The 27,483-nt window shown below is 38.5% G+C and overlaps 1 protein-coding gene across 2 annotated transcripts in view; it reads left to right on the top strand.

The window, feature by feature from the left end:
* Positions 1-27,483, top strand: part of BTBD7 (BTB domain containing 7) — an 80,098-nt gene that overhangs the window by 25,013 nt on the left and 27,602 nt on the right. Inside the window, exons 2-3 of one of the 2 annotated variants that reach the window (XM_024758093.1) lie at positions 4,483-4,670; positions 5,241-6,320. In XM_024758093.1, the coding sequence (XP_024613861.1) occupies positions 4,589-4,670; positions 5,241-6,320 (1,162 nt within the window). In that variant the 5' untranslated portion in view covers positions 4,483-4,588. Of the gene's footprint in view, positions 1-4,482; positions 4,671-5,240; positions 6,321-16,234; positions 16,285-27,483 lie in introns of those variants that run through there. The other variant, XM_024758100.1, reaches the window with a different exon arrangement.

Raw genomic sequence — 27,483 nt, 5'->3', positions numbered from 1 at the left:
TTCCCTTTCCTTTCCTTTTATATCATACAAAGATTAGATTTCATCTTGTTCTGTGTAGGATACAGACAAAGCTTGCCTGGAATGAAAACACCCCTGGAGAGGTAAGACCGTGACTGACTCTCACTCCCAGCATTTAAAGGCAGTGGATTCGATTAAGAAATAAATAACATCATACTGTGTTCCACTTGGCATGAGGTTTTGGTTACCTAAGAACCAAAGAGAATTTTCTCTGAGAATTTTGAGAGATACAGCTTTAGTAACTTAGTCAGGGTTACCCCCAGGATTTGGAATTGGGGACGCATTGTGGACTTAAGGGTTATATCTGATCCAGAAAAGATTCTCCCACCAAGTCTTTCCAAGGCCTGTGTTTATTTTAGTATTAGAGCTCTAGTAGAAGATATTAATGTCACCCAAATCAGTTCATCTTGAAGGGGATTTCCATTGACTAGGAGCTACCAGGAAGAGACTCTGTCCCTAAGTCCCAAAGACATTTTTATTTCAAGCCACATCACCAGAGTGAGACCCCAGCTGTCCTGGTGGTGCTAATTATAGTGGCAAATGGCCAAGCATCTATATCTCAGCTGTGACTTCTCTAGTGCTTGCTAGGTGTTCTTGTGTCTTCAGTGGGTCTGGTGATGTCCTCTAACCCTTCTGTGGTTGCTTTAGAATATTTAATTGTGCTCATCATAAAACTGAGATTTTTTAAGGCATTTTTGGCATGGTTTAAATCTCAAGCAGACCAGTGTAATAATGTTTGGTGTCCCTGCAAACTGTACAAAATTCTCAGATGAAGATAATTCTCGTATATGTGTGTGCACGCATTTATGTGACAAAGTGAGAACAGTTAACTCTGTCCACTTCTATAGATGCTGTGACTTTTCTTCATCTGGAAGCAAGCCTCCATTCTTCCTCGGTTTGTTTCGACAGCATACTTTGCGCTATGTTAGTGAGTTTACTCTGCAGTCATTAGAAATCAAAAAGCAAAACAGAACAACAACAAAAAATGAAGCAACATGGAACTTCAAGAATTGAAGTTGGAAGAATGGAACTTCCTTCCTTAAAGAAGGAAGTGAGACGAGGACCACCATTAGAGTGACACTTTATTATTTATTTTTTTAACATCTTTATTGTAGTATAATTGCTTTATAATGGTGTGTTAGTTTCTGCTTTATAACAAAGTGAATCAGCTATACATAAACATACATCCCCATATCTCCTCCCTGTTGCGCCTCCCTCCCGCCCTCCCCATCTCATCCCTCTAGGTGGTCACAAAGCACCGAGCTGATCTCCCTGTGCTGTGCAGCTGCTTCCCACTAGCTATCTATTTTACATTTGGTAGTGTATATATGTCCATGCCACTCTCTCATTTCGTAGAGTGACACTTTAGAAACACTTTATCAGCACTTTCCACCATCTTCCATTACTTCCTGATTTAAAGCTCATCTTTTTAATCTTTTTTTTCCTCACTTTGGTAAAGGCTTTTATTTTGCATGTTTTTATTCTGGATCAGGCTCCGGACATGCAGGCTCAGCAGCCATGGCTCACGGGTCCAGCTGCTCCGCGGCATGTGGGATCTTCCCGGGCCGGGGCACGAACCCTTGTCCCCTGCATCGGCAGGCAGACTCTCAACCACCGCGCCACCAAGGAAGCCCCTGGATTTTTCTTAATATAGTTCAAACTTTTTTTGAGAAAGGATTGCCTCTGCTGTTTTTATGTTTTAAATACAAATCTTTAGTGACTGAGAATAGGATTTGACCTGTAAATGAGGCCACAGACTTGGCTTTCCAGGATCCTATTTTCTTTTCCTTTCTTTTTTTTTTTTTAAATATTTTGACTCTCAACCACCGCGCCACCAAGGAAGCCCCTGGATTTTTCTTAATATAGTTCAAACTTTTTTTGAGAAAGGATTGCCTCTGCTGTTTTTATGTTTTAAATACAAATCTTTAGTGACTGAGAATAGGATTTGACCTGTAAATGAGGCCACAGACTTGGCTTTCCAGGATCCTATTTTCTTTTCCTTTCTTTTTTTTTTTTAAATATTTAACTATGGTTGATTTACAACATTGTGTTAGTTTCAGGTGTACATCTTCAGATTCTTTTCCATTATAGGTTATTACAAGATATTGAATATAGTTCCCTGTGATATATAGTAAATCCTTGTTGTTTATATTATATATAGTGTTGTGTATCTGTTAATCCCTTATCCCTCCCCTTCCCTTTTCCCCTTTGGTAACCATAAGTTTGTTTTCTGTGTCTGTGCGTCTGTTTCTGGTTTGTAAATAAGTTGATTTGTATTGTTTTTTAGAGACCCTATTTTCTTTTAAAGAACCAGTAAAAATGCCTTGATAGAACCTTGAAACTTTTTAAGGAGCTCAATTTGAAACCTAAGATTTATTACTTAGACTTACTGTTTTTTAAAGGTTGAACTGAAATTAACACAGGCACATTTAGTTACCATTTTATAAAAGTTGACAACATTCGAAGTGAATTACCAAAAAATTGCTTTTTCTACCTTTTTAATATTTAAGAATAGAAAACTGTGAATTTATGTACACTGAGCATCAACCTTTAAGAAAACTGACTTTTCTGGAAGAAGTAATTTTCTTGATTAAACCCTCTGGATTGCTAGCTGGGTAGTTCTTAACAGAATGTACTGTCGGGCTTCCCTGGTGGCACAGTGGTTAAGAATCTGCCTGCCAATGCAGGGGACACGGGTTCAAGCCCTGGTCCGGGAAGATCCCACATGCTGTGGAGCAACTAACCTGGTGTGCCACAACTACTGAGCCTGCTCTCTAGAGCCCGGAGCCACAACTACTGAGCCCTCGTGCCACAACTACTGAAGCCCACGCACCTAGAACCCGTGCTCTGCAACAAGAGAAGGCACCGCAATGAGAAGCCTGCGCAGCACAGTGAAGAGTAGCCCCTGCTCACTGCAACTAGAGAAGGCCCACGTGCAGCAATGAAGACCCAACGCAGCCAAAAATAATAATAAATAAAATAAATATTTTTTAAAAATCTAAAAAAAACCAGAACGTACTGTCCCATCTCTTGCTGCCGTGCATCAGTAACGTGCACTGAAGTAACAAGTGTATAATGTGCTGTGTTCTCCTAGGGTAGGTAGGTAAATTTCAAATAGGAAATTAAATTTGCTCATGTGAGCATACGATTTGATTGAAGTTACTGCTACTTTGCATAATATGTAATTAGTAGAAAGTTTCCCAGTTTTCTCTTGAACACTCTAGGTAGATAATTCTATGCTTAGATAAACAAATTTCCACATATTTATAGTAGGAAAAGATTGAAGGAAAGGACAAATGTAGAGTGATTTTCTTAAGCTTGAATTCCTAAGGTTACACTGTGTAACAGAGATGAAAATAAATTCCAAGAATCTTGACATAGTTCTGTTTTCCAGCAGGTTTTTTGTGATATGTATGTGTGTGTGTTTAACTCTTATTTGTTAAAACGTTTTATCCTTAATTATGAGGCCAGATTAACTGCCTACTGGTTGGTTTCCTAACAGTTCCAATAATAGATTTTAAGTTGTGTTTTCTCTTAAGCCATTATTGCTTTTGGTCAAATAAGTTTTATATATCTGGATGGTATAAATATTTTGAAGCATTCCTGTTAACACTCAGAGAATTTCTTCTCTTTGTGCTTATATCTTCTGCTTGCAGCTCTGAGAGTTAAGGTTCCGTGATGTAGAATTTAATCTATAATTGTTAAAATTATCTCTTAAACTGGTGTTAAACTGGACTTATGTTAAGTCATAATATTCGGTAAAAGAAAGTGTTTTTATTTCAGGGCTTTATGGTGAGGAGTGATAAAAGTTGTTGTTTTCCTTGTGTCTCCTCACTGTACTTATGATAACCTCTCTCAGAATTGCTGTGGGACAAGTAGCCTAAAGCAATTTAGTTTGAGCTGTCCACCTTTCCTTCCCCCTCTTTCAGTAAAAGGCCTCGTTACACAGATTAAGGATCAATTTAAACAACTTTATCTAAGGTAGAAAAACAACAAACCATTCAACTGTCTGTTCTCTGTATGTCTGCATCAACATACATGCATTTGCACTACTGGCATCAGACACCTCTTAAGTGTTTGTAAGTGGCTTAGAATGTTAGGTTATATTGACTGGTGGTCGCCTCTAAGGAAAAAAATTGTTTTGAAAAGTTTCTTTTTAGTCTAAATACTTTTCCCTGTGATTTGAAATATTCTTTCTGTAACTATATTTAAATAAGTCTGATATGTTACTTTTTACTTTCTTAGAAAGTATATAATTGGTACCTTTTATGGCTCAAGATTACAGATAGTACTGATTCATAGTTCAACTGTTTGTTTACATTTTCTGAAATTTTTACATGTGAATTTTACAGCATGTCATTATTTGCAAATAAAAGCAGTTTTCAGTAGCTTGCTTTTTTTTTAACTGTACAATTTGAGATACATTTGAAAAAATGAATTAAATTATTTTTGTTTCATATCAAGAAATGGATGAAAAGAGGCTCCTGGATCCAGGGTTGAAAGTTCGTAAAGGCCTCTGGGACTATACTCTGAAGAACCAGCAGATGGAATGCCTGAGTGACTGAAGAAAATGGGTGCTAATGCATCTAACTGTCCTCATTCATGTTCCCCGAGGGTAGGGGGAAGTTCTCAAGCCCAGCAGACTTTTATAGGTAACTGTTGCAGTTTTTCTAACTTCGTTTTCTTTTGTGAGTATAAATAGAATCGGGTTTTCGGTGGTCTTTTTGTATTAAAAAAAGGATTAAGCTATGGGAAAAGTTATTACAGATAATAATTCTGTAGCATCCAGATTTTTTCCCATCAAATGTAAATCTGGCTTATATGATTTTTATCCTAAGCAAGCTGCTATAGCACAGTTGAGCTTTTCTTTGGTTGTCTTAACCATAATTGCCAGTTACCCTAGGAAGACTAGGAATCTCCATTGGTGTGGAAATAGCAAAATATGTTTCTTGTGTCTTGGTCCATTTGTTTTGCCCATACAAATGCAGCATTTTTTACAATTAATAATCTGCTCTGTTTGTCCCTATTCTTTCTTTAATATAAAAATGAGTTATCTGAACTCTTTAGTCTTCCTTTATGAAAACAGAAATCAGTTTTATTTGAATGGTTCAGAAATGTCTGTCTGTAAATATTTTTAGCACAAAATGCGTATTAAACTGAATGCTGAAAATGACTGTCACGAAAAAAGAGACGAGTTTTCATTTGTTTAATTTCCTTCTTAGGGACATCATCCTATTCTCAGCAAGGCTATGGTTGTGAATCAAAATTATATAGCCTTGACCATGGCCATGAGAAACCACAAGACAAAAAAAAGAGAACCTCTGGCCTTGCCACCCTCAAGAAGAAGTTTATCAAGCGTCGAAAATCTAATAGGTCTGCTGATCACGCCAAGCAGATGCGAGAACTCCTCTCTGGGTGGGATGTTCGAGATGTCAATGCATTAGTGGAGGAATATGAGGGAACTTCAGCCTTAAAGGAGCTTTCTCTACAAGCCAGTTTGGCTAGACCAGAAGCCCGGACATTGCAGAAAGATATGGCCGATCTTTATGAGTACAAGTATTGTACCGATGTAGACTTAATATTTCAAGAAACTTGTTTTCCTGTTCATCGTGCCATTTTGGCAGCAAGATGTCCATTTTTTAAAACACTACTTTCTTCCTCACCCGAGTATGGGGCAGAGATCATAATGGACATCAGTACAGCTGGTATAGATATGCCCATGTTTTCTGCGTTGTTACACTACCTTTATACAGGAGAGTTTGGAATGGAGGACTCAAGGTTTCAAAATGTTGATATCCTCGTTCAGCTTAGTGAAGAATTTGGAACACCAAATTCCCTTGATGTAGATATGCGTGGACTCTTTGATTACATGTGTTATTATGATGTCGTCCTTAGTTTTTCTTCAGACTCTGAACTGGTTGAAGCTTTTGGTGGAAATCAGAACTGTTTAGATGAAGAGCTCAAAGCTCATAAGGCTATTATTTCAGCACGGTCCCCATTTTTTCGAAATTTATTACAAAGGAGGATACGGACTGGTGAAGAAATCACAGACCGAACTTTAAGGACTCCCACAAGAATTATATTAGATGAGTCCATTATACCAAAAAAATATGCGAAAGTTATATTACACTGTATGTATACTGACGTGGTGGACCTCTCCGTTTTGCACTGTAGCCCCTCTGTGGGGAGTCTCAGTGAAGTTCAGGCTCTCGTCGCAGGGAAGCCAAACATGACTAGGGCAGAAGAAGCCATGGAACTTTACCACATAGCACTGTTCTTGGAATTTAACATGCTTGCACAAGGTATGAAATTCTGATTTTTAATCTTGATTTCTAAAATGACATATTTGTCTTCCAAATTGAAAACACAACCAATATGTTCCATGATTTCAGTGTCTGGGATGTAACAGGGTCAGTTTTTTCAAATCTGTAGTTATGACATCTGAGACAGAATGAGGGTTAGTTTTAATGTGGCTCTTCATTTGGTATTAAAACCAAGCATTCAAAACTAATGACTAAGCAATAGATGAGACTTGAGGCTCTTTCTTCCTTAATGTAAGATGATAGGTGTGGGAATATATAATTACCCAGCTACCATCCACCTACACCCTGTCTGCTCTTGAGCTTTGAGCTAGCCCTGTTTCCCAGATTTCAAGGTTATTCTTGATCTAAGACTCCTTGGGTGACTTAGATTCTCATATTTACACCAGTACCTTATTGATTCTTAAATATTTAGAATAAGAATGAAAGTTCATTACAGAAATGAAGATAGTCCCATTTGGATACAAATTAATTGAATCAAAGAATTGGGCAAGGTTTCTGACTTAAATTTTAAAATATTCTATATCTTTTCAAGTTCAACTTGTACCTCAAGCAACAGTTTACAGGGCATAAGGCAGAGTTAGTGCTTAGACTCGTGCCTTCATTTAATTCAAACTGAAACTAAGTTAGAATGGCACATTTTGTGTGTTACAAGCAAATAAATACATGAAAGTTACATTAAAAGAATTGTATATCTGTTGGTAAACCTTAGAATCTTAACATTGCACAGCTGGAAAGAGATCTTCCATGGGAGAGCAAAGGGAATTTGCTGGCTTGACAGAATGCACTCTTAGCTTTCTATGGCTGTATATTAAAAGAAAACAAGCTATATGACATGAAACTACTTGAGAAATTTAGCTGGTGAGGGTTTGCTAAAAGAACACTAGAAGTTGCCAATTAGAAGAGAATGTTAATGGTTTGGGTAAAAGACATTAAATAAGGAAAGCTAAGCACATTTTTCTAACTTGAAAAAAATGTATGGCTAAATCAACAAATTAATAAGACTTTGAGAAATAAAAATAAAAGCCCCAGTTAAATAGCAATGTCAGTGACAAAATGAATGAGAGAGATTATCAGAAGACATTATAAACATGAGTGAAAAAGTTAAGATTTCTATTACGTAAAGAATCTTTTAAAATCTTATTTTACCATTACCTGTGTAGCAATAGTACTAATTTTGTTTTATTACCATAATCAAAATGTCATCAAAATATTTTCTTACTAGTTTAAAACAAAAATTATTAGTAATAGTAGACTATTAGACGTCAGAATATAGGAAAATATGTCACAAAAATAACCTAGCAGCTTGACCTACCATTCTTTCATTCTGTAAAACCAAATTTGTCAGAAAATGCCTCTACAGAAAAATTTAAAGGTTGCAACATTACCAAAAAGAGATAATAATCTCTATTTTCTCAAAATGGCTTTATTTTTTTGACAAGTTTAAATAATAAGAAACCAAAATGTACTGTGTATACTTTACTGTTTTTAAAAATGGGAAAGCACCCCTTAATGTTTTTTTGTTTTGTTGCTGTTAAGTTTTTAATGGAAAGTAAAATGGTGAGCCAGTTCTGGGATCTTGGATAATACTTGATCTAGAGTTCTTTTATGTTAAGTGAGTTAAATTTTATATATATATAATTTAGCTAGAAATTGTATTTTTTGGAGCACATTTAAAGCTATAAAACAACACTCCTTGCAGAACCTTAATTTTGGTTACTTAAAACAAGCAAACAAATATTCCCTTAAATTTGGGTGTACATGGGCTTCCCTGGTGGCGCAGTGGTTGAGAGGCCGCCTGCCGATGCAGGGGACACGGGTTCGTGCCCCGGTCTGGGAAGATTCCACATGCCGCGGAGTTTTAACAAAAGGAAAAAAAAAAAAAAAAAAAAAATCTGGGTGTACATGACTCTCTGTTTCCTTTAATTATTCAAAATATAGAGTTTGGGTTATTTGGTGTTTTGTTTTTCGCACCCCATGTAGGCCTTATCTTTCTTCCATACCCATTATACTGTTCATACTAGGGTTTATAACAGACCGTAACTTCAAGGTAATTTTTACCTATTCCCATGGGAAGGAGAATATTTAGTCACTTGGAGAGGGATTTTATATCATAAAGCCTAAGACCTCAGGCTCTGGTACCAGACAGGCTGGATTTGGATCATTTACTATCGTGTTTTAACTCGTTTGACCTTATAAGTCATCTCTCTAAGCCCCTGTTTTCTCATTTGTAAAATAAGAATTGGAATGCTATAAGGTAGGTTTATGAGGATTAAAGGAAATAATATATGTTAAGTGATCTGAATAGTGCCCAGTACATAGTAAGCATTCAATAAACGTTAGCTGCTAAATGCTAATCATCACAACATACATTGCTCACTACCACAGTCTTTTCTAAAACTAACTGTTTAAGTTTTAAAAAATAATTTTATAATTATATTGACTAAACCGCATATTGAGAATAGTTTACAGATTTTTTTTAAGTAATTACTGTTTTTAAGATTTTCTTATAATTTTATCACTAGTGAGTTGGTGCATACCACTTATCAAACTATTGTATCTGGCTGTTTGTCACTCCGCTCTCAGCCAGAGCTCTGCAAGCAGATTGAACCTATTAATCCTCTGAGGCATCTGTTATGTGTAATGAATTAGCATCTCTTCCATGCATCCAGCATGATACTAGTTACATACCATTTTGGAGAGAATTAAGAAAACAGTCGCCGAAATAATTTTCTGTGTTCTGTGATTCAGACGAGGACTCCCAGTTAAGAAAGGCTGTGAGACTAGACTGGCAACTTGAGGATAGGACCATATTGTTTTCATCTTTGTGTCCCCAGTGCCTGGGGCATAGTAGGCACTCAGTAAATGTTTATGAATTAATGACTGTTACCTTTTATTCCAAATTAGATTTAACTTTAAAAGTTAAAGCCCAGTTTCAAAAGGAGACAAATTCTATCGAAGGAGGCAAGACCTTGAGGCAACATATGCCCTTCAAGGTGGAGAGGTGATTTAATAGTTTTAAGAACATTATAGGGCTTCCCTGGTGGCGCAGTGGTTAAGAATCCACCTGCCAGTGCAGGGGACATGGTTTCGAGCCCCGGTCCGGGAAGCTCCCCCGTGCCGCGGAGCAACCAAGCCCATGCGCCACACCTACTGAGCCTATGCTCTAGAGTCCGTGAGCCACAACTACTGAGCCCACGTGCCACAACTACTGAAGCCCACACACCTAGAGCCCATGCTCCGCAACAAGAGGTGCCACCACAATGAGAAGCCCGCACACTGTAATGAAGAGTAGCCCCCGCTCACCACAACTGGAGAAAACCCACACATAGCAGCGAAGACCCAACACAGCCAAAAATTAAATAAATAAAAAAATTTATTTTAAAAATCAAAAAAAAATAAAATAACATCATAAAAGGAGGCAATATAGGCAGACAGCCGGAGTGGTTTGGCAAGTAGATAAAAGGGAGGATTCCTGGCCTACATTGAGAATGTGTTTTATTCAGACAAGTAGGCAATCACTGTTAAGGAGGTGAATTAATAGGTAATGAGGCCTCAACTTACTGTGTGCCACCCTTTATTAAGCTCCCATGAATACATGAGTTAGTACTTTTTCATTTTGTTTCAGTGGTCCATCTGTCCTTGCATTAATATCAGTTGCAACCAGGTGGCAAATCCTGACCTCTGCCCCCTCAATTCCCTTCTAAACACAAGAGACCTGAGGTTTATTTTCAAACGAAGTCAACTAGAGAGATTCCACATCTGGAGATAACGATAAAGAAGGGTGGGGGTAAGGCTCAAGGTTGAAACCTAGAATTATGTGAAAGCCTACAAACTAAATGGTGAAGTCATTCCCTGACCTTCACCTGCTCTGGTCCAAGCCCGGACATCTTGGACATTTACTGTCCAAGACAGTAAATTTGGCTCCAGAAGCGGTGAACAGCCCAAGAGCATATAGACCTGTTTCAGGGTTTCATGATGAAATTACACAGTGAAAAAGCCAGTATACCTTCCAGTGGTTCTACAGAGAAGACTACAGTCAGCAGGCCTCCTTCTGTAAGAGCTTCCAAGTAGGTATTTACTGCCTCAGTCTTAAATATAAAAACCCTGGACATTTGAGGAAAGCTTCCAAATTGAGACAGAAATAAGAACATAGAAGAAACAGACAATGAAGGGAGCAGAAGAAAAACGTCAGTAGAATCAAGATATCCTTACAGAAAAGAGCATTTTATTGAACAATGAGACATAAATAGAATGCTATAAAAGTAAAAACAGGAGCTTCTGGAAATGAAAACTGTAATAGAAGGATTGAAAGGGAAAGTTAAGAAATCTAGAAAGTGAAATAACAGAGGGACAACAGTGGAGACAAATAAGAAAACTAGAGTATTCATCCAGAAAGTGTAACATCTTAAATAATGGCTTTAGAAATATATACTAGAGAAAATGGCAGAGAAGACAGTATCTAAGGAGTAATACAATCAATATTGCCAAAGCGAAAGGGATTTCTATATTAAAAGTTTCATCCCTTTCACTAGAAAACACCAGGGAAAAAGAGAAGATTCTGAAACGATTTAGAGAGGAAAGAATTAGTTTCCATACAAGAAATAGGAATCAGAATGGTATTGAACTCTTCAGTAGCAACAACTGAATTACATATTGCCTTTAAAGAGCTGATGGAAAATTGTTTTAAACACAAAATTCTATGCTTAGCCACACTGTCAGTCAAGTGTCAGGCTAAATAAATGCATTTTTCAGTCCTGCCTCGAAAAACTTACCTCCCGTCTACCCCTACTCAGGAAGTTACCAAGGATGTGTTCCACTAAATGATGAAGTAAACCAAGAACAAGGAAGTGTGGGATCCAGTAAATGGGGTCTAACACCAGAAAGAAGGAAAGAAAATCCTAGGCACGAGCTGTATGTTAGGTGTAGTGGGCGTCTAGTCTAGACTGGACTAGGAGGAGGAGGAAAGGCTCCAAGAAGTAAATATCTGGGAAGAAATCAATTACCTGAATGTTTGAACATTAAGTGACAAGTGACATTGAAAAAGGTGTTACAGATCTTTTGGTACATTTATGAAGAATTAGCTATTGTTAATTTATAAAAAATGAAGCAAGTGAGAAAAGAGGAAATTAATATTTGCCAGAAAAATTTAAAGTTACATATGGAGGAAAATGTAATTCTAGTGTCCAGCCTGGCTCAGCAGTAAGTAGTATTTAAATAGTCATCATAGGGACTTCCCTGGTGGGCCAGTGGTTAAGTGCTTCCACTGCAGGGGGTGTGGGTTCAATCCCTGGTGGGGGAGCTAAGATCCCACATGCCTTGTGGCCAAAAAACCAAAACATAAAACAGAAGCAATATTGTAACAAATTCAATAAAGACTTTAAAAATGGTCCACATCAAGAAAAAAAAATAGTCATCATAATTTGAGCATTGAATGTTGGTTTAATAAAATTTCTAAAATTTTATTTTCATAGAATTTTATAAAAATTATAATAGAGATAAATACCAGAAGATACTAAAGTACTAAAAAACTGAGAGTAGTTGCCTCTGGGAAGCAGGACTGGTGTGGAAGAGAGATAGGGCAGGAGGTTTTATTTTTAGAGTAAGCTTTTTATTGCTAAGTACAAGACTTTCTAAATTATGAGTGTACACTGCTTTGATTACAAAATTGATTTTTTATAATAAAATAAAGATGACATCAGTACCCAGAAGAACCAGAGAGATCTAGATTGGCCACAGTCCTGAAGAACTGGGGGATTTATCATATCTATCAGGACTGTTAACTAATGAGATCATGCTTATAATTTTGGTCTACACAGGGCTTTCACTTTCCTCTCATTTGGTTATCTTGACAACCTATGAGTATAGTAGGGCTCAGAGATTAATAACTAGCCTTCTCCTAAGCTTGTAAGTGATGAAGTTGTGACTCATACCAGCTCTTCCAACCCCAAGCCCAGGAATTTGGGCATGGTGAGGTACGGGAGCAGTATGAGAAGCACTTTTTGAGGATGATGGTGGGAGGCCACTGTGGCCTAGTTGCAGGAACAAATCAGCAGACTACTGATTGAAGCATCAACTCAGAGGAGCCTCGGCTGTAAGCCTGGTGGGACTGAAGCGCTTGCGGATGGGGCTAAACACATATGTGGGGGAATTGTGGGCCAGCTGGAAATTTAAATACCTGGGTACGTCACCACTCAGACTGCTTCAGAGCACTTCGCCAGAGAACAGAGGGCTTTGTACTGAGCGGGCCATTCTTTCCTGAATAGGCAAGTATTCCAATATCAGTTACTTGACTTTTTCAGCTGCCCAGAGTAAGGAACTCCTTCCTAACGTTGGGAAATTCCTCACTGTGTAGGTCTTTACAGAAGGCAGAGCCCACCTCCCAGTGTAAAAACCTAAAAGGTTGGATACTTGCTTTTTCAGCCTTCTCTGTGTTTAGGGCTTCAGCACATGACCTAGGCTTTTTCAGTCTAGAGCTGATGGCACAGAGAATCGGGGACTGTAGAGAATTCTTTCTGGAAGCAGGGTAGGAGCAGCAACACCAACACCTAGTGGAAAAGGAGAGAAGTCAGTGACAGTGGTACCAGTGATGGCATTCACCGTCCGGGAGTGGTTTTGGCCAGGGTCCCAAGGCTGCACAAGGTACTCACTGGACTGTTTCTGTGGTGTAGTACTCACTTGAAGCCTTCCTTTGTTGTTTGTTTTCTGAGTCTGCTCTCCAACTTTCCCAGCAGCTCTGCACTGACAGTATCCTTTCAAATAAATTCCGTTTCTGCTTAAGCCAACTGGAGTTGTTTTCTGTGGTTGCAGCTTAGAAGCCTAGTTCATAACAGTACCTATATTAAAAAGACTAGTGTAGGGCTTCCCTGGTGGCGCAGTGGTTTCAAAAAAAAAAAAAAAAAAAAAAAAAGACTAGTGTATAAAATTCCAAAATAGAAGACTAGGTTGGAAGAGCCTCAAAAGAAGGACCAGGTGTTTGATCACTGACTTTGCACAATGACCTTAGCATACGCTGTGTAAGCAGCTCTGAAAATGTGAGAACAGTGAGAATATACTATTGATTCATAATTTTTTTTTAGTAAAAATCCACTCTTTAGGAGAACTACAGGTTTTCTCATGAACTTTAACAACCCACAGGCCTACCGTAAGAACTTATGTTTCCATGTCATAAATACCATTGACCTCAGAACAAAATAGCCCAGAATTAACACCAACATCTACGTGCATATTCCAGTCCGGGACATTTTACAGTAATATGCTTTAAACAGATTTATTTTTTCATATTGATCAAAACTGTATTTTTCAATCTTTGGAATATGAAATTTATAACTTTAGTTCCAAAATAGCCTCTGAAATTCATTGTCCATATTTTTAGGCATAATACATGTGATTATATTTTATTGGATTAAAAATCTAACAGAGAAACAACTGAAAGCAATGACCTAATTTTTTCTCTTAGCAACTTGGTCAGATTCCAAGAGTGTGTGACTTGAAACGAATGCAAAATAGCAAAGACTAACTGTCCCCACTCTAATCCATTCCTCCCTCCTCCCATCCTCTCCATTGTCCCCATGTTGACACTCTTCCTTCTGTCTCGGTTTGGTTGAGCTGACAGTTCATTTTGCTTCTGTCTGTAGTTATTTCCTCTTCAGCAGATTAGTCTGGATATACTTCCTAGAGAACAATGGAACTAAGTTAAAGACCATTATCAGCAGATCAGAGTAGTAAATATAGGTTTCAGTTAAATATGTGACATAGATGAAGAATTAATCTCAGTTTCAGGAATGGCAGTTCAAAAGACTCAAGTTACACATCTCTAATCACAATAAAATTTAGCTTATAAAACTTACTCAAAATTGTAACATGTAATATTTAAAATATTTAATTGCACATTTTACTTTAGAACTTAAACCGTTTTTCATATAAACTATAAACTCTTCACCTCTGACCCTCTACTCACACTTTTCTTTGGTTTTGTAATATCTTTGACTTTGTTCACTAAATGTTCAAATCCCACCCTTGTCTTTAAGACCAAACTCACATGCTACTTCCCTTGTTTGGTCTTAGGCATTACAAATTAAAAGTATTTTCTGCTTCTTGCAAACTTCTAAAACACTTTGATTATTCTTTTAGGTTTTTACATCTTCTGACTTATTTTGAAATTAACCTATATAACTGTTTCATTTCCTCTACCAACTAGTATCAACTATATTCTCTAAAGATAAGATCAAAATCTGAGTCATCTTTGAATCACCCAGAAAACCTAGCACAGCGCTTTGCTCCTGGTAGACTCTCAGTTATATATTTTGAATTATGTTTCGAACCTATGAAAACTGAGTAACTTTTTCTTTTAAAAAGGGGGAGGGGTATAATAAATGTTTAACCTAGAAGTTGCAAATAAAATGAAAGCAGGGAGCCTCAATCGAGATAAATATGAAGTATTATTTATAAAAGTAAATTTAGATGTGGTCCAAATGATGTATAACTGTGTACTGTTAAATGCAGTTTTAAGTTAAATTTCAAGTAAAATTGTCTCATCAGCTCTTTACTTTGTTGGTCCATTGATATGAAATAGAATATCAATTGAATTTAGAATATTCTTGGAAGCCAGTCAAGGCTATTAATCTTTTGAAGCCAAAAAAGTTTAATCTAAGTATAATCTTACCTTTAGTGCTAATTATAATTTAGATCAAAGAACTAATTATGTATCTAAAATCTCACTAATAAAAACATATTTACAGTAATAATGCAAATATAATTCAAAATGTTAAAGTAACTTGGAAATTCTTATTCTAAATTAGACATCTTTTTACTTCTTATTTATGCTGTTTTTTGTTTTGTTTTGTTTTTGCGGTACGCGAAAAATGGCCCATAGAACTTTCCCTATGGTACGCAGGCCTCTCACTGTTGTGGCCTCTCCCGTTGCGGAGCACAGGCTCCAGACGTGCAGCCTTAGCAGCCGTGGCTCACGGGCCCAGCTGCTCCACGGCATGTGGGATCCTCCCGGACCGGGGCACGAACCCGTGTCCCCTGCATCAGCAGGCGGACTCTCAACCACTGCGCCACCAGGGAAGCCCCATCCTGTTTTGTTAAAGGAAAATAAAATTGTAAAGGAGTTGCCATTTTCTTGTCTATTGAAAGTAGAGTGTTTATTCACCCTTATTTTATATACTTAGAAGACAGTGTAAATATTATGGCTTGTTATATGACTTTCTGAATGTAAATGTAATATACACCAGGCACTTTGCAGTCATAGCAAGTGTTATTTTAAAATACATACAGTTTATTTGAAGTAAAGTCTATCAAATGTCTGTTCCTCTTTATTTAAAATTATGCGGAGTTTAATTAGAAGCCTTTTCTCAACACTAAGCGCAACCTTTTTTCTGTAATACTGAAATTCCAAGGATGCCACAGTGAAGGGAAATGAAATAGAGGAAGATTGGTTTGGTTTATTTCCCCCAACCCAAATTGTGTGTTTATTATAGTCAGTGTCTAAGCAGTTGGATTTAATTTGAACTTTATAGATATTAATCAGATAGAAGATGAAATGCTATACTCAGGTCAGTATGGATATGAACACAAAACTTTGAACAACAGTACTACTTCTCTGAGATAAAGAGCTGAGCATTTATATTATTTAAAGAGTGTGTTGAATTCTGGCCACTTGGAGGTAGCAGATAGCATCTGCAGTGTATTCTGAAGCAGAGATACTTGATTTCAGGTTAACTTTTTTCTTTCTTTTTTTTTTTTTTTGCGGTACGTGAGCCTCTCACTGTTGTGGCCTCTCCCGTCGCGGAGCACAGGCTCTGGACGCGCAGGCTCAGCGGCCATGGCTCACGGGCCCAGCCGCTCCGCGGCATGTGGGATCTTCCCGGACCGGGGCCGAACCCACGTCCCCTGCATCGGCGGGCGGACTCTCAACCACTGCGCCACCAGGGAAGCCCAGGTTAACATTTTTTGAACACTATTGCTATACAAGATGCAGTGCCAGGGAGAAGAGAATTAACAGTTTTCAAATGCTGCTGTGTACCTAGCAGGCACTTCAAATATGCTGATTCATGTCATCTCCCATTTGCTCAGAGAGGTTCAGAGATAAATAGCAGTGCCCAAATTTAATGGTATTTTATAAACAACATTAGATGATGTTAGATCTGTGTTCTAATCCTGCCTCTGCCACATACTAACCATATAAATTCTGTCTGGGTTCCTCAGCTTGAGCTCGTTTATTCCTCTTCATAGAGGTACAGGCACCAAGCACAGTGCCTGGCTCACAGTTGGGCTTTAACAAATGGTTTTAAAACTGGAATACATTAACTCTTAAGTAGACAATTTCTAAAGATAAGAATTGAGTTATTTTCCTTACACATAATTTGACAGTACACTTCCAAGTCTCCGAGGTCTAAAAAAATTACCAGATTCAGACTTCTTTTAAAAGCAATGATGCAATTGCAAGAAACATCCAATGCTATATGGCAAAACAGAGCCATTCCAAAAAATGGTCCATAGAACTTTCCCTATGATGGTGGGCTATTTGGCGTATACTCCCATTTTGCTTTGATTCAGTTATAGTTCCCTTTTCTCTTAGAAACACTAAGAAAAACGGCCTAAATTGTGGCCTTTTCCTAAAGCCCCAACTTATTTTTATTTTTCTGACTCTGCCATCGTCAGATTTTGACCTTCCTCTTATACCTTCTATTGCCAAGGAGTGCAGAAACTAATGCAGTCTAAGATGCAGGTTATACCAGTGCAAGGAAAATGGGATTGGGAGAGGTCATTACTAGTGAGTTAGGAGGGGAAATGACAGGAGGAAGAACCTCTGTATTATACAAATATCCTGGCTTTTCAAACTCAGCGTTGAGATACATAGTTGACGTTTCTGCCTTAAAACCAAATATTGCACTTAACTCCTAAAATATCCAGAGTAGAAGGACTCTGCCCAGATACAAGTATTCTGTCTACTTCTGGTTTTAAAAGTGGCTGCAGGAAACTATTCCAGGAATTAAGATAGATTAAATGTTTTAGCTATTACAGTGTGCAAAACATTGAGCTAAGCCCTTTTTGTGTAAGACCTCCCTTAATCTTTACAGTAGCTCATATGGTAGCTGCTGTCATCCTGCCTGTTTTAGAGATGAGATGAGAGTAACTTACATTGTTACTTTCCCAAGGCCACTTCTATTGATCAAAAGATGGACTTCAAAACAAGAATTTACCGACCACCAACTCTATATGCAGTAGCTAAGCTTCCTATATACTTTGGTTTTTTGGCCGCCCCAAGCAGCATGCCAGATCTTAGTTCCCCAACAAAGGATCAGATCCGTGCCCACTGCAGTAGAAGGGCAGAATCCTAACCACTGGACGGCCAGGGAATTCCCTATACTTCCTACTTTTAAAAAGTTTGTAGACAGTGTGTTTGGTAACATTCATAAGTAAACCATTCCTTGTAACAACTTTAAATTTGAATGAATTTATTTCAAAAGCAGTGTATGCTCATTGTTGAAAAAGGAAATCGTACAGAAACATAGCCTAAAGTGTATTTTCACCTATTACCACTCCTTTCCCCAAATCCTTATTGATGACATGATTTGAACAGTTTGAGTTTCCTTGCAAACCTTTGCATGTGTATGAGTGTGTGTGTGTATTTCACATGCATATCTTGTTCTGTTGTAATATAATAGTACCATACTATACATGTTATCCTGTGTCTCGCTTTTTACATACTTAATAAACTTTGGGAAAATTATGTCGTTACATAATAGTTACTTTATTTTAATAACTGTATTCTTGTTTGTTTCTAAAAATGTAAGGATGCCCTGGTTGGATATTCAGATAATAAAAATAATACAAAAGGTGTTGAAGAGCCTTCAGAATCACTACTCAGTGAAAAACACTTAACAAATAGTACCTTTTTATAAATATCTCCTGAAGACTGAATCTGAGTTTGGAGTGTTAATTTATGAGCCTGCTAAAACATTCAGTGAATATAAACTGACTAGAAAGTTCTTCCATCCAGCTGTTTTTTCATATATGTAGATGAAAAGGAGTATCAATTCCTATTATAAATTAACATGAGCTAGCCTCACTAAATATGTCTCCACGAAGGGGGTAGCTTTGATATATTAAAAGACTTTGAGCTCTGGTTTTGTTCTCTCCACTGAAACATGCCTCATACTTAGCACTGATGTGTCCATAAGACTTTGAATAAATGTTTTTACATGTCAAGGTACTTGAAGGTGAAATATCCACACATCTGAAAGTCATGCCAGAAAACTGAAAACACTATTTGCACAGTTACATGGCTTTGTTTTTAACCATGTTCCTCTTCAACCATAATAGACCCCTGAAGTGGGTTTGTTTTAATACTGAGTTTTCACTGTCAGTGTTCCTTCCTAATGAAGTTTACATTAAAGAACAATGCTGGAACTTCCCTGGTGGTCCCGTGGTTAAGACTCTGGGCTTCCACTGCAGGGGGTGAGGGTTCAATCCCTGGTCGGGGAACTAAGATCCCACATGCCGTGTGGCACGGCCAAAAAAAGAAAAAAAAACCAATGGTGAATTTTGGAACCTGATTCACTAAACTATTTCTAGAAAATACGTGGGCATCACCTTGGTTTTCTAAACCTTGATATCTGTCTGAGCTTGTATCTAATTATGAGAGGTTCAGAAATGTATGATTAAATAATTTCTTTGTTATTTTTATGCCTCATTGTAAATTCTAGATTGATAGTTTTTTGTTTATAAGTGTAAAGAAAAATATTAAGTATCTAAAGTCTTCAGTGGTGTGAACTCCCCCTCCTAACCTAGTTAAATGGAAGGTAGCAAGTACTAAGTCAAATAGTAGATAGATACAGTGTCGTAAATCTGTTCATCATGATAGGTCTGTAAACCTGAGAGAACAGCAGCTGCCTGAGTTTTCAAGCAAATAAAGGTAACAATGGGACATTATGGGGGGAGGGAGGAGTGTAACCTGTTGGTTCAAATGGATCCTTGGTATAGAATTAGCACTGTGACTCCTATACTTTATTCATTTAGCAAACACTTATTGACCTCCTACTGTACGCCAGACCCTGAGAGTAGAGAAATGAATAGGATAGTCCAGTGGTGAGTGCCAATAGGCAATTCCAGTGTCAGTGCCCTAATAGAGTAAAGCACTGAATGGTAGGGAGCACATAGGAAAAGGAGGAGCCTCAAACCTCTATATAGGGAGTTAGGGAAGGAGAGACAGGGAAGGAGGGACAGTACCAAGAAGAACTATACAAGAACTTTACAGGGAAGTGACCTGGAGAATGAAAGGAGTTAAGTAAATAAAGGTTGGAGATAAAGCACGTATCAGGCAGAAGGAACTGCAGGTAGCAAGGCCTAGAGATAAATGAGAGCAAGGCACTTTTGGCTGGTGGGAAGGGGAGGGGTTGCAGAGATAAGAGAGGTATGGTATGGAGAAATGAGGCTATAGCAGCCGGCAGGGCTGTGTAATGAAGAACTTGGTATACCATGCTGAGACATTTGGCCTTATCCTGAGCCTGTGGCCTGATTAAATTTACATTTCTGAAGGCTCTCTTTGGTTGCAGCATGCAGAGACCACAAGAAATGTTCCAGAAATAGTGTTTTTATTTTAAATGCATACGTTCTTTAAGCAGGTAAAATCTATTAATTATGCATCAAAAAGTACTAATTCTTTTTAAAAAGTTCCTTACTCTATTCATTTATTTAGTAGAATTTTTTGAGCACCTATTTTTTTGCCAGACACTGTGTAAGCTCTTAGCTCACATTATCCTCTGTGGTAGGTATTATCTCCATCTTACAGATAAACTGAGGCTTGACAATACTGTCACCTGGGTTTACAACTAGAAAGTGTTAAGGCCTAAATTTGAATCCTGGTTTTTCCAACTCTAGAGCTACTCTTTCCCATTTGAGGGGGAGAGGGAATATGATCTCCGTAAGAAGAAATCATCTGTGAGGTACACTGTTTCAAAGGGAGAACACGATTATATTGAAGAGATAAAAACCAGTAGATATCAAAAAGTTTTCTGAAAGTCATAATTACATGGCTCTACCCCAAGAGCTTTGGACTTTTCCTTTATTATGATAATGGAATTAAGGATACTAGCTTACTGTTTTGTTACTAGTGGGAAAATGGTTTAAGAATAATAAACATGGTATAGGTATAAATGGGTATTTTTTGTTTTTAGATAAAGAGGCATACACTTCTGAGTTTTTCACGTAATAAGTACTAGGATTATTTTTATGTAGCATTTTAATAAATGATCTGTGAGAGAAAAGTGCACATTTAGGTTGTCACTGACCCTTTCTGTTCCCTTTATGATCTTTGACTTGCTCTGCTGTCTTAAGATTATGCTCCCTTCCTACCTCTCCTACCCCCGCAAATGCTTTTGAATTAGAATGCACCAGAATGGTGCGTGCCCTCTTCAAGGGAACTTAATTATAGTAATAGCTGCCATTTATTTAATGTTTATCGTATGTTTATGTGCTAGATGCTGTGTGTATATTTTCTTATTTAATCCTCAAAATAACCTGATGAGGGAGATTTTTAGGATTAGGAAACATTTTTCAGATGAGGAAACAGGCAAAATTTCATACATCACACAGCTAAAGGGAGTTGGGATTGGGTCTCGGATCAGTCCGACTCTAGTGGTGTATCTTGGCATCTCTCTTCCAGTAAGATGCCCGCACGTGAGAACGTGTGTTCAATTTCAAGGAGTTCAGGCATCCTGTAGGTCCCAGAATTAGATCCCCTCGCATTTTAGTTTAGCAGAGGCTTATATATAGTGTTGGTGTGCAGAGAACGGACATCCCCGTGAATGCTTCTCCCTTTCATTATGCTGTTCTCACCCCAAAAAACACTTAAGCACAAATATTAAAAATGTCATATTAGAAACGTTAATTTATAACAGACATTAAACAAATATAAATCTATATTCAACTAAGTATCTTAGGGATTCTTAGTCTTTTTTTTTTTCCTTTCATGGTATAAAGAGAAATCTTCAGTCTTTTGTCAGTTGTCTGTGTGCTTTAGCCTCCTCCTTTAGTTACTAAAGTTGTTCTTTAGACATTTTCAGCTTCTTTCCCATCTTTGTTTTTCCCTTTCACACAGCTTGGCAGAGCTGTAAGAGTAAAGAATACAAGCACTCTTTGTACATTTTCACACACAAGTTACATGAATCTCAGTGATTGTGTCTTTCCCATCAGAAGGGAGTAATGTTCTCAAAGCAGCGAACCTTCTCCTTTCCTTCCCAATATTTGCTTGGATTTTGTGGTCGTTGATTGATTTTATATTGAGCATTGAGGGAAGGAACTCCTGGCACCTTCTATAGCCTGGTGTTTTTTGTTATTTTTTTTATTATTTGATTTTTTGAATAGATAATCATTCAACTGGAACAGAATTCAAAAGGTGCAAAAGGGTACTCAGTGAAAAGTCTCTTGCCCTCTCAACTTTTTGTCCCCCAGCCCCTCTGTTCCCCATCACAGAGGCAACCAGTATTATCAGTTTCTTGTATATCCATCCAGATAGACAATCCAGAGATTGTATTAGAACATAACTTTTAAAATATACTGAAAGGGAATTTTAAAAGATATTTGGAATGGATCTATAATACTAGTAATGCTTTCTGGCATTTAGCTATTACAAGAAAATCTTACAAGGCTGTTAAAAGGGGCAGAAGTTTGAAAGACATACTTCCACATAGATAAATATGTTACACTTAAGTCTCTGCCTGTATGTTAATGCCCTTCTACCCAACACGGACAACCAGGTTCTGAACATTAGCCAAAAGAGTATAAGAAATAAAACCCAGAAAAACTCAGTCTACTTTTTTTTTATAATGAAAATAGATTTTAACCCAGAGTTATTTTCCCCCCAGCTTTATTGAGCTATAATTGACATATAGCATTGTGTAAATTTAAGGTATACAATGCAATGATTTGATATATGTATACATTGCAAAATGTTTACCACAGTAAGATTAGTTAGCATATTCTTTATCTCACATAATTAACATTTTGTTGTTGTTATGATGAGAACATTAAAGCTGTGCTCTCACAGCAACTTTCAAGTATACAGTACAATATTGTTAACTAGTCTCCATGCTTTTCATTAGATCTCTGGACCTTATTCATCTTATAACTGAAAGCTTGTACCCTTTGACCAACATCTTATTTTCCCTGCCTCTCAGCCTCTAGAAACCACCATTCTATTCTCTGTTTAATGAGTTTGATGTTTTTAGATTCCATGTATAAGTGATACCATATTTTTCTTTCTCTGACTTATTTCACTTAGCATAATCCTCTCAGGCTCCATCCATGTTGTTGCAAATGGCAGGATTTCTTTCATTTTATGGCTGAATACTATATCTAGATTGTAGATATAGATATCTCACATTTTCTCCATTCATCTGTTGATAGACACTTATGTTGTTTCTATGTCTTGGATTGGCTATTGTGAATATTGATGTGATGAACATGGGAGTGCAGATATCTCTTCAAGATAGTGATTTCATATCTTCAGATATATATGCCCAGAAGTGGGATTGCTGGATCATATGATAGTTTTATTTATAATTTTGTGAGGAACCTCTCTACTGTTCTCTGTGGCTGTACCAATGCACATTCCCACCAGCAGTGCACAAGGGTTCCCTGTCTCTCCAACCTTGCCAGCATTTGTTGTCTCTTGTCTTTTTGATAATAGTCATTCTAACATGTGTGAAATGATGTCTCATTGTGGTTTTGATTTGCATTTCCCTGGTGGTTAATGATGTTCAGCACCTTTTCATGTACTTGTTGGCCGTTTGTATGTCTTTGGAAAAGTGCCTGTTAAGTCCTTTGCCCACTTTTTTACTCAGATTGCTTGCTGTTGAGTTGTATGAGTTCCTTATATATTTTGGATATTAGCCCCTTGTTATTTATGGCTTGCAAATATTTTCTCGCATTCCGTATGTTACCTTTTTATTTTGTCAATTGTTTCTTTTGCTATGCAGACACTTTTTAGTTTGTTATAGTCCCAGTTGTTGATTTTTGTTTTTGTTGCTTGTGCTTTTGGTGTCATATCCAAAAATACTTGCCGAGACTGATGTCAAGTAGCTTTTTCCCAGTGTTTTCTTCTAGGAGTTTTACAGTTTAAAGTCTTTAAGTCCTTAATCCATTTTAAGTTAATTTTTTGAGTGGTATTAGATAGGGGGTCCAGTTTCATTCTTTTGAATGTAGGTCTCTAGTTTTCCCTTTACCATTTATTGAAGAGACTGTCCTTTCCCTCACTGAGTATTCTTGGCTTTCTTATCAGTCCTTCTTTTTTTTTTTTGGCCAAACTATGATACACCTTTACCTAAAATATCGATTGCAGTTCTTACTGCTCTTCAGAAATGTAGTTACGTTAGACATGTTCTGAGAAAAGGCAGCTAAAGCAGATCAAAGAAATGAGTACTATGGCAGACTAAAATGATTAGGATTGTCTAGTATGTCAGAAAGGATATTGCTAAGATGCTTATAAACTTACTGTGACCCCTAATGATCGCCACCTGCAGGTATTCATACCATTATGCAACCCCCTCCCCTTAAGTGTGAGTGCGACGTAAGACTTGTTTCTAACTAATACAGTATGGCAAAGATGATGGGATATCACTCCCATGGTTTCATTATATTATATAAGACTCCATCTTCATAGTAGACTTACACTAGAGACTTTTTACCTTGCCAGCTGTGAAGAAGTAAGCTACTATGTGGTGAGATGGCCTGCTGAGTGGACTGCATGGCAAGTACTGCAAGCAGCCTCTTGGAGCTGAGTGTGAACCCCTCAGCTAATAGCCAGCAAGAAGCTAGGCCTTTAGTTATACGGCTGCAGGGAAATGATTTCTGCCAGCAACCCAAATGAGCTTGGAAGCAAATTCTTCCCCAGTTGAGCCTTCAGATGAGAATGTAAACCCAGTTGGCACCTTGACTGCAGCCTTAAGAAACCCTGACTAAGGACCCAGGTGACCCGTGCCCAGACTCCTGACGCACAGAAAATATGGGATGATATGTTTGTTGTTTTAACCCACTAAGTTTGTGATAATTTGTTACATAGCAATGGAAAACAAATACATTATTTAATCTTCTGATTTTCATAGGTTAGAATGGTTTAATATCAACAATTCCATGTGATTTAACTTAATTAGGGGAAATCAGTAATTTAAGTCTAATTTATCACAGAGCCTTCAAGGTGATAACCAGCCACGCCTCTATAAAAGACTCAGTTCAGGAAAGATGGTGCTGTTAGCCACAGTCCCAGCTGCTACAATTGGCTGGAGGCTATAATTGATATTCTCATTGTAACTATATCACTCAGAGTTCAGTCAGGGAAGCTGAGCAACTCTGACTTTCGGGGTAGGGGAATTATTATAGGAATTGGGCCTTACACAATTGTGGGAGAAGCTGGGGAAGTGAGGGTCTGAAAGGGAGAGGAGTTAGACCCAAAGGAGTTAACAACCAGTCAACCTGGGAAGCCAAGGACATTGAGCCACTAAGGTGGAGCTGCAAAGGGGGAAGCACACCCGATAGTGGCTCCGTGGATCTGCAGCCAATCATCTGGTGGTTGCCTGGGGCTGGTGTTGTCACCAGGGCTGCAGTTGGGAGGGCGAGCTGGATGCAGAGCTGCAGAGAGCAAGGACAAGCTAGAATCCACGGGCACCTCTGTGTCTGCCTGTCACCACATCTAGCTACAGTGACTTTTTTTGTTGCTTGTTTTCGGGATTTTTGGTGGGTTTTTTCTGGGTTTTTTTTTTTTTTTTTTTTTTGGCTGCATTGGGTCTTCGTTGCCGCGCGCGGGCTTTCTCTAGCTGCAGCAAGCAGGGGCTACTCTTCGTTGCGGTGCACGGGCTTCTCATCGCAGTGGCTTCTCGTTGCAGAGCACGGACTGTAGGCACACGGGCTTCAGTAGTTGCGGCGCGTGGGCTCAGTAGTTGTCACACACGGGCTTAGTTGCTCCACGGCATGTGGGATCTTCCCAGACCAGGGATTGAACCCATGTCCCCTGCATTGGCAGGCGGATTCTTAACCACTGCGCCACCAGGGAAGTCCCTACAGTGACTTCTAGAGAGTAATGGCTGCTGCTGCTGCTTCCTTTCAAATCACACATTTCTGTTTTGGCCAACTTTAGCTTAGAAACAGACAGGGATGGAGATCGTGGAAAGGAGTTTTAGCTTAAGCAAGTTTAAACAGTACAGGTCAGCACAGTCTCCCTCTTCCATCACCCAACCTAGATTTTCTTCATGCTTTGCCAGCATTTCATCAGGTCTAGATAGCCTGCCAGGTGAGATGACCCAGACCTTCATCCCAGGAGTATCTGCAGTTGCCCAGCCCCCATTATCACTGAGCCAGGAAGCACCAAAAGGTACTGCAGTTGAGTCCCTCGGATTCTGGACGAACACCGTCCTGCTCCTTTTGCACTGCCCCAGACCCTAGCCCCCTGGCACAGCACTCTCAGTATCCGCTCTCACAGTATTTATATCCAGGTCTTGTAATTCCTTGGGTGGGTGTGCTTTCCTCCCAGAACAGGAACTGTACCTTCTCTCTCAGAATGTGATTATGCTTGAACAGATCCTGATTATTGGTTTGGAGCTAGTGAGAGGAGGCAGGGGCAGATGTTGAAGAAGACAAACCCTGTCTTTTCGGGCACCTCCAGGGTCTTCTGGCAAGAGAACGCTACTGTCCTCTAGCAAGGAGTTGGGAGGCGCTGCTCCTCCCAGCGCGGAAAGTTCAAGTGAATCTTGGGGTTTAGCGTTCCTAGCTCATCCACCCAAATATCCCCCTTCCAGGTTTCTGTGTCCACCTGTTCCTATCAAGACCCAGATTTTGTCAGAGGTTTGCCAAGACTTTGCTCAAGTCTTCTTTGTAGTTCTGATATCCTTAAAAATTAAATCTTGAACCTGAGTTTTGGCAGTCTTTTCTGCAGCTGCAGGAAATAAGGGTCTCTTTGAACACTGATCTAGAAGTTTCCTGATTTTGACAAAATTCTTAGACTTGAGGGGTGACTGTCATTTTCTTTTTTTCATGACTTTTCATCCAGCCACATCAGGTCCTTCGAATTACTAATGTTTCCATTCAAGTTCACTACTACCGAACTAAGACTTCACTTAGTGAAGAATCTTAGTATTGTCATGCTGCTACAGGCAGGGGTTATCACCACCCCACTTGTCATTAGGAATGGGGTCCTCTTCGCCATCTTACCAGTGAGTGATTTAGTTCCAGAATCTCACTCAGGAATCTTATTTCCTAGGGCCACTTATCTTACTGTCATAGTGTGGGTGTCTCCTCTCATTCCCCCATAACCTGTGCTGAAACAGCCTATAACAAAGGCTTGCTTGCAGGTACTTTATTTGGTAAGGCATCCCATGAACAAGAATGAGAATTAGAGGGATTGAAACAGGGGAGGAAGGAAAGCAGTGTAAGAGTGGGCCATTGTGTTGGTTACCACTGGAGGCTACTGGGCTTCAAGCCTGCTTCAAGCCAGGATCCTTGAGGAGTTTTGTAGAATCTTCTTCAGAATGGTCCTCCTGAAGGATAGCAGAGAGGAACGTTTATCCAGCCAGCTCCCAGATGTTGCAGAGTCCAAGGACTAGCAATGAAAAACACTAAGGCATAGATTGACTTGTCTTCTAACTCCCATGTCTCATGCTTATTCTCTGCCTTGGATCTGGAATTCTGGTTGCCTTTTTGAAATAGATGTGCAGGGATCATATGTTGATGGTGGTGTTTTAGAAAGCAAACCTTTCGGCTGCGTGATCATTATAGATTAGAATACTGAAGGGACAGAGATAGTGGGAAGCTTTTCTATAATTAATGTGGGAGGTACTGAGGATTTGAACCAAGGTGGTGTTAATGGGAATGGAAAACAAAGCTAATCAAAGAGCATTTTGAAGGAAGAATCATTAAGAAACATTAACTAGTTTGTTTTGTGTGTGTGTGTTTGTGTGAAAGAGAGAGAGAAAGAGAGTTGGCACAGCTGATTTAAGATTTCTTGCCTAGAAAAAGGATAGTGTTCATGGACACACTGGCTCCCCAATATTATTTAACATAATCCTCAGAACTCTGATGGAATTATTTCATCCTGGATGTGAGGAAATGAGACTAACAGAGGGTGGTGTGCTTTGATCTAGTACAG

Source organism: Neophocaena asiaeorientalis, unplaced genomic scaffold, assembly GCF_003031525.2.
Source record: "Neophocaena asiaeorientalis asiaeorientalis breed wild unplaced genomic scaffold, Neophocaena_asiaeorientalis_V1.1 scaffold476, whole genome shotgun sequence".
NCBI lineage: Eukaryota > Metazoa > Chordata > Mammalia > Artiodactyla > Phocoenidae > Neophocaena > Neophocaena asiaeorientalis.
Note: the sequence above shows the minus strand (reverse complement) of the source record. Positions and strands in the feature narration are given on the sequence as shown.